The sequence below is a fragment of the Triticum urartu genome, chromosome 6 (assembly GCF_003073215.2).
Source record: "Triticum urartu cultivar G1812 chromosome 6, Tu2.1, whole genome shotgun sequence".
Taxonomy (NCBI): Eukaryota; Viridiplantae; Streptophyta; class Magnoliopsida; order Poales; family Poaceae; genus Triticum; species Triticum urartu.
In genome coordinates this window covers 406,199,619-406,207,954 of record NC_053027.1, presented here as the reverse complement: position 1 = coordinate 406,207,954, position 8,336 = coordinate 406,199,619, and the positions used below count along the sequence as shown (strand labels likewise).

Below are 8,336 nucleotides of genomic sequence, written 5' to 3'. Positions count from 1 at the left end.
CGTGTGTGTGTGTGTGTGTGTGTGTGTGTGTGTGTGTGTTCCCCCACCAATTTGATGCACAATGCATCATATATTGTTTTGACGGGTTGGTTTTGAGGATGGACTGCTTCACATGAAATTGAAACCCATGTTCGGGCTGACAACGCCTACATGCACCCTGGACAAGGGCTAGAGAAACCTAGGGTTTAAGACACACACATACACACACACAAATTCAGATAAGTTTTAGGGCTAGTGTTATGTGGGTGTCTTTGAAAGTGTGTGAAGCACATCTCAAGGAGTTGAAGGATTCAAGTCCAACGCAGGCATGTTATGCCAATTAATATGTTTACCGCTTCGCTGTTTAGTACTACTAGTGCTTGTGAATTTGTTGGTATCATGGTTTGAATAAATCTGATGCATCGTGGTTCAAATGCAATTGAACATGGGGTTTTGTATGCAAAAGATGGTGAGAATTAACAAAGAAAAATTCATTGAAAGTTTGACTTAGGAGATACTCAGTTCACAATCTTTCTTAAGGATTATGGAAGGTTATAAGGTAATAAATACTGGTAAACCCTATTTGGCGCCCACTGCATCAAATAGCAGGCAAATCACAACAGTCATTACATCAAATAGCGTGCAAATCACACATGGAGGGCATTGCCCATTAACAGTTCACTTATTTTCCCATAAGGTATTGTTTTTCAGGTTTCTTTGTCTCTTTTCATTATTTTTCCTTCGCAATTTTTTTTAGGTTTTTTCTTTCAGATTAGTATGTTTTGGAAAAAATTTCTAGTTTCCATTAATTATTTTTATTTTATGTTTTATTTATTTTTATCCCACTTTTTACATTTAACAGATTTTATGGAAATATGTCACTTTTAAAATATCGTTCTTTATATAAAATTCATGAAATTTGAAAAACTGTTCACTAATTTTAAAATTATTCACGAATCTGAAAAATATCCACACATTAAAAATGATGGAAACTGGAAAACAATCAAAAATGAAGAAACGAGATAAAAGATTTTTTTTGGAGAAAAGCGTTTGTAGAGTGCGTCACGCCATAACCGAAAAAATGAAATTGGCCGGCCTATAGAAAGAGGGTGTGCGTTTCCCCACCAATTTGATGTTGAACCCATCATATATAATTGTTTTAGAGGATGGGCCGTTTCACATGAAATTAAAACCCTTATTCAGGCTGGCAGCGCCTACATGCACAGTGCAACGGTCATTCCATGAAATAGCGGGCAAATCACACATGAAGGGCATTGGTGGAGCAAGCCCATTAACATTTCACTTGTTTTCCTATAAGGTGTTTTTCCAGGTTTCTTTGTCTCTTTTCATTTTTTTCCTTTGCGGTTTTCTTTTAGGTTTTTTTTGAATTAGTATATTTTAAATTCTTGGTTTTCTAGTTTCAATTAACTCTTATTTATTTTATTTTTTTATTTCTTTTCATTCCCTTTTACATTAACAGATTTTACGGAAATATGACACTGTTAAAATATCTGTATTTTTTATTAAATTCGTGATATTTGTTACTTTTTTTACTAATTTTCTAGTTATTCACGAATCTGAAAAATATCCACATATTACAAATTTTGAAAACTGAAAAAACCAATCAAAAATCAAGAAAACAAGATAAAGGAAAAAAAATCAGAGAAAAGCGTTCGTAGAGTGCGTTACGCCATAACCGAAAACAATGAAATGGGCGGGCCTATAGCAAAGAGGGCGTGCATTTCCCACCAATTTGAACACATCATATAGAATTGTTTTAGAGGATGGGCCGCTTCACATGAAATTAAAACCCTTCTTCGGGGTGGCAGCGCCTACATGCACTATGGACATGGGCAAGAGAAACCTAGGGCGAGATGGAGAGGGAGAGGGCGTGGGAAAGAAAGAGAGGGACGGAGAGGGAGAGCGAGAGATTTATCAGGCCCCCTTGCATTCGGCCGCCATCTTGGCGTTGAGAGGTCAAGGGACCTCAAATCTGAGAGATTTGTGGTATTTGTCATCGTCTTCACATTGTTGCTTTTCCAAATAGATTTTCTCTCTCTACCATGGCGGTGCCTTGATGCAGAGATGTTTGCATCCCCGCAAATCTGTTTATTCTAATATGATGAGTTTTTGCTATTGTGTCGTATTGCTTTTTTTTTTTATTCTTTGTAGTCCTAGAATATTTTCTTGACGCTATGGTGAGGATGTCGTGGGTCTACAACCTGCACTTATAGGGGATTATTCTTGACCCATGTCTGTCATCAATTATGACTTCCCCTCTATTTGGATGGGCAACTTGAGAGCCTTTACAAACTATTGGTAATCAAGTTTGTGCGGATGAATGAGTGACAGTCTTGCTGCTCCGGTCCAATTTTTGTTGATGTCCTAGAATTATTTCATCTTGTAAAGATTGATACCATGGAGAAAATATTTTAATACATTTAATTGTAATATTGCAGGAATTACTTTGTAAATTTTTAGACCACTTAACGAGAGCATTAATTTTTTTTTTTTGCGAAAACGAGCATTAATTCTACTATTAATGGGGAGTTGGTAGGTTCGCCTCATCTCCTCTCCCTTTTTTCATCCCCACGATCCCTACCTCATTTAGTTTTCTGTTGATTTTTTTGGTAGTCTCAACCAATGTCGCACAAAATAAAAAGCCCAACATAAATAGAGTAACCGGAAATAATATAAACCAAATCGGCCATTTTCCCCAAACCACATCCTGCATTAACTCAATCAAATCAAATCAAATTTTACCAAAATGTCAACTAAATCATTTTTTTCTTGCTTTCCCCTACCCATAGCCTAACAAAATCAAATATTATCATACGCTCAAGTAAATTTAACTTTCTTGCCTTCTCCTACCCATATTCAAATCAAATTAAATCTTATCAAAATCTAGAATATGATAGATGTAAATTATATATCAGACAAGATTGATGTTAAACCACTGGCATATGCATGCCTCTGTTACAACGCACGGACACCTATAGTAGTTGAATAAAGTTACATCTTACATGTCTTCCTAGCAAAAATATGTTGCAGCCGGTGCATTGTAGCCGCCTAGCCTTGTATTTGTACAGTTGTACAGTTGTTACGCTGCCTGTCGGCTTCGACGGCAAGTTGGCAACTGTCACTTGGCCGCTAGCTGCCCACTGGGGCGGCTTAATTTGGGTCTGTTGACGGCGGCCGTGCGTATACCCGCTCCTCCTTTTTTTTTTCGGGGAATACCTGCTCCTCCATTGGGAATGATCACTAAGCGTTGTCTATGAAATTAGCCACAGCACGATGTAGGTGATGATTAGCTTGTAATCATGTATGTGCAATCTATTGATGAAGGACAGCTCGAAAGATACATATCCACGGTTGCGTGTCGGGCCGTTTAATTGATGTAGACAATCATTTCCAAAAGTTTTAAAACACGTAGGGGAAGAAAATTCACAATATACAATTTGTATCTTTATTGGAGGCTATATACATTACTATCGTTTTAATTTATCTTGAGGAAAGATAACTCGAGTACTTCTGCCATGGCGCCGATTAAGATTTTCTTTTTCTTTTTGCGGGTTAGCACCAATCAGGATTTCACTTTTCCTTTAGTCAAAAGTAAAGATTTTGCATTTTTTAAATTTTGACTAAAATTTATTTCAAGTTAATTATGGCAATGTAAGCAAAACTAATAAAAAAACACAGTTACAATAAGTCCATTCGATCGTCATGGAGCATTTTGCACCCTAAAATAAGACACCTCTAGTCGAGGTAGCCACAAACACAAACTCAAATGACACTACTTGTTGTTCCCTTTTTAGTAACTTCGACAAGAACTTCACCTAGATAACCACCAGCTTACCGAAACCATGCCGGCTCCGCCAAACGGACGAATGGAATGTCCTCCCTAGCTCCACCCCCCGCCGCCGCCGACCTCCCCAGCCTCGCTAGGGTCCCGCCCGCCGGTCGCGCGCGCCAGGTCCCGCGCGCCAAGTCCCGCCCCTCTCCTCCCTTCCCGGTCCCGCCCTTGCGTCGCCTCCCAGGGAGGCGTCTAAGGCGGCGCGCGTCCCTCCCTTCTCGGCCTTCCTCCTCCTCCTCCTCCTCCTCCTGCCCCCCCCCCCTCCCCCCCCCGGCCGCCCCCGGCGCTGGCCCGAGTGGTGTCGGTGGCGGTGGGACATACTGTACCCACGCGTGCGTCTCCTCTTCTTGGGGAAGGGGACGGCGGCGGTGATTCTTGGCTTGGCGGTGGCCGACGCCAGGCGAGGGGGCGACGTTGCTTCTTGGTGGCATGGCGGCGTGGGGGCGTGGGGTGGCTGACGACGCGCCCCAGGCCCAGATCTGGCCCTCCGAGGCGAATCTAGGTCCTAGCGGGCCGGCTCCCGGCGCGGCTTCGGCATCTTCTGCGTGGCGAGGAGGAGGAGGAGCTCGGACAGGGGGTGGCGTCGCTGACGGCGTGCCTTCTGCAGCGCGACGGCGGGAGCTTTACTAGCATATGAGGGCCCGATCGGGCCTGGTATGCTCCTGCTGTCGCATCTGATCGGTTACCGTCGTTGACGGTGGAGGTTGGGCCCTCCCGCGTGCCGACGGTGTTGCTGCCCCTAGTCCCGGCTCCTCTTCTTTGTTGTGACCCCTTCGCGGCGCCGTGGTGAGATGGCGCGGGAAGCTTCAAGACCGTGTTGGTGCAGGGTGGTGGACAGTTTGGTGGCGAGCTTCGGAGTGCTCGAGCTGAAGGTTGGGATTGGGAGAAATCCCTGTCGGCCTAGTCGACACCGACGTGGTGGCGCCTGAGGGTGGCGTCGGACCTTCCTAGAGGGCGTCGGGGGCTACCCTTCCTCTCTCCTAGCCGCGTACCAGGAGAAACCCTTGGCAGCAGCGTCGTCATTGTCGCGTCTCTTCTTGGATGTGTTGCCGACACCGACGCGGTGGCGCCTGAGGGTGGTGTCGGACCTTCCTAGAGGGCGTCGGGGGCTACCCTTCCTCTTTTCTAGCCGCGTACCGAGGGAAACCCTTGGCAGCAGCGTCGTCATCGTCGCGTCCCTTCTTGGATGTGTTGATTGGTATTGGCGCTTCGGAGTCTAGGAACTTAGTGGAATATCCCCGGTGTACGCAGCGGTCGTGAGGCTTCTTTATTTTTGTTGATCCGCCACTGTCGGTATTTATTTCTTTTGTATTTTCTTTTTCGTTTCTTTTCGGCGTGTCTGTACTGCTTCCGCCCCAGCATTTATTGTTGATTGTATCGATGATGGTTGCTTTGTAATACAAAGCGTGGAACCCTATTTCGACGGCGACAAGGCGTATCTGAGACTCTGGTTTTGCCGGTCACCGGGGAAAGCACACATCTACAACCTCACCACTCCACGGTGAAAAACAATAGCTTCTTTTTAGGATAAAAACAATAGCTTCTAAAATGCTAGTATCACAAAGCAATCAAAGACATATTTTTTTCTAAAACAAAAAGGGTATCAATTGAACGCCAATTCTTGTAGGCATACAACAAAGAAGTTTGCAACACTCGTGCCGTGACACATTTTTTGCTGGATCAACACCGCTACGAACGATTATTGTTCCATTCACTAAGCTCTTCCGTTTTACAGGTATACACCCACCGAATGATCAGAACGAAGCAGCATATGCCAAAGATTTTAAAGAATATCGAGAGACAAGAAATGAACAAGAAACTAGCCGAGGAGCCGATATCCTCTGCCTAAATCTGAGACAAACTCTGCACCTCACCAGCCTGCATGAACAGTCTGACCCAGAAGTCCATCTCGTCGTTGCTGGACGAGGGCGATGCACTGTTTGGGGTGACGCCGGCCTCCATGGCGGAACCGGAGCTGTCCACCGTCATTGCCAGTGTCTCCGACCAAAAACTGTCTTCAATCTGAAACTCCTCCGATGTAAAGCTTGCCGTGTTCTCCAACGACGATGCCATCGAGTAATCTGTGGCGGACGACGAGATGGGCTGCTCCGGTGATGACACTGGCATGGAGACCGGGCCATCGGCTGTGCTCGCTGCAGCCACAGGCTTCTTGGCTTTGCGCTTAGGCGCTGCCTGGCCGGACGTCTTGGACGAGGACGAGTCGAGTCGCTTCTTGAGGTGTGTGTGCCAGACGTTCTTGATCTCGTTGTCCGTTCTCCCAGGCAGCCTGGCGGCAATGGTGGACCATCTGTTGCCGAGCATGGCGTGGAGCTGGATGATAGCGTCTTCCTCCTCGTCGGTGAAGTTGCCACGCTTGATGTCGGGGCGCAGGTAGTTGATCCACCGAAGGCGGCAGCTCTTGCCGCAGCGCAGCAGGCCGGCCTGCTTGGGCAGCGCCCGCCAGTTGCTGTGGCCGTGCTGCTCGATGTGAGCGACCAGGGTCATGTCTTCCTCCGCCGTCCACGGGCCCCTCTTGATCCCTGTCTTGTCGCAGCAAGGAGACCTCCCCATAGCTACCTTGCTCACTCCTCTGCTCTTCTCGGCCGACTAATTAAGTTAAACCTCTGGCGCTGTGTGTGTGATGTATGGATTGCTCAGTGTGTTGACGCTGGTCCGAAGGTAAAGGCTGCCAGAGCTGCTAGGAAGAATACGGCTGGTGCTGTGTAGATTGCGGAAGGGTTGCGCTATTTGTACTCGGCGCGCGGCGATGGAGAAAACGTGGTCAATTGGAGCAGGTTCGGAGCAGTTGCGGCCATTGGCTGACAAAACGAGGTAGAATTGTGGCGTTATGTCCAAGTGGTGGTGTTCTTTTTCTATTGTTGGATGATGGAGTCCATGTAGTACGTTGCTTGCTTCCTTGTTTATTGCCCGGCTTCTCTCTCTAAGTACAAAAGTTTGTAGTGCCAGGCATGCGTGTGTGCCCTGCTTTGTCGGTTTGAAAAAGTAGGATGGTGATGTTCTTTTGGTTCCATGGTTATCTACAGTAAACTTTCACAACAATATGCTTGAATTATTATACAAGTTGCGAAGCGGAAATTTCGAGTTGATAGTGAATGTTCATGCTTCAGAAAGGAGTCTGGGATTGATCCCTTGAACAAGGTAGCACTCAGTGGCGGAGCCCCGGCGGGGGGGGGGGGGGCTGGTCCCCCCCCCCTATGAGACTACGAGTAATTAGCTACTGGGCTGAGAAATATACGTACTATAGCCCCCCTCAACCCTGGAGGTTATGAAGAAATCTGGGGGAAACGCCCATGAAAAAGCCCACTGGTGGCCGTAGCAAGACTCTAGTACTTGGCCCCTGGTTAGTACTATTGAGAACCACTGTATCTACTAATCCCTCCCAACTTTAATCTTATAAATTTTCAAGTTGTCATTTGATGTTGTGAGTTATGATGCTAATTCATTTTATTTCATTTGTAACTAAGGCATATATAGATATACCATTGACAGACCCTATTTTAGTTGTGTTGAAGCAACGCAATAATATAGTATTATCGTACTTATTTTTCTGCAGTGAGCATTTTCCTTTAATCAACATAACTTGCCCCCCCCCCCTACCCCCCCCTATATCCAAATTCTGGCTCCACCCCTGGTAGCACTAGCTCGGCGAGTATTGCCCGGAGTCAGTCCACTGCCAATGCAGCTCGTGAGTGTTAAAAATATAGGTAAAAGCTTAAGACTATTTCTTAACGGTTTCCCTTTCTAGGTGGAGTAACTAACGAACAAACGACAAGTTATATCGTATAGACGTAGTCGACCATTCTAGTGGAGTTGTTTGAACGAGGTATAACTTTTTCATGCTTGGGGATAAAAATGGCCCCTTAAAGAAAAGCCTAGGAGTCTCATTTACCTTCTGTCCTGCTTTCACTCTTGGGTGGGAATAGCCGTATAAATCTGATGATCACTGTAATTAATTAGATCGTATCTCTGCCCCATTTGTAGAGCCATTGGCGTGGGTTGTTGTGCATCCCAGTTCAGACTACTTTTTCCACTTCGTCATTTCTGTGATCACGTCGAGTGGAAATTGTACACGAGGTGGTCTCAGTCAAGTGGGATCAAGAGTTCAAGACGTCGTGGATCCGTGCGCTTCGCTTGCGATGGACGCGCCGTCGAGGCCTCACTGAACAATTCAACCAAGAGAGACCCAGCGTTTACGTCTCGTTGATTGATTATTAAAATGATATATAGTACTTAAACCGATCAGACTTCTTTCTCATGGTCTTCCAATTTTCAATGTTTTTGTGTTCAACTTCTCATACCAAACGTAAGAGCTGGCATGCAGATGTGTACAAGATTACTATCGCTGTAGCCCGGCTGCCGACGAACTGGCATTTGATCAGCTGTCTTCCAGTCTACAGCAACACGAATGCGTCTGTGCCGCCTTGGATTAGTGGCGGCTTTTGTAAAAAGAAAATTGGATGCATACTGCTACATACCACTTGAT

General features: G+C 45.8%; 1 protein-coding gene across 1 annotated transcript; it reads right to left on the bottom strand.

The window, feature by feature from the left end:
- Positions 1-5,522: 5,522 nt before the first annotated feature.
- On the bottom strand, positions 5,523-6,568 carry LOC125513805 (transcription factor MYB30-like). Its single transcript, XM_048679012.1, has one exon. It carries the CDS (start codon positions 6,401-6,403, stop codon positions 5,678-5,680), a length of 726 nt encoding a protein of 241 aa, XP_048534969.1. The 5' UTR covers positions 6,404-6,568; the 3' UTR covers positions 5,523-5,677.
- Between the last annotated feature and the right edge of the window lie 1,768 nt (positions 6,569-8,336).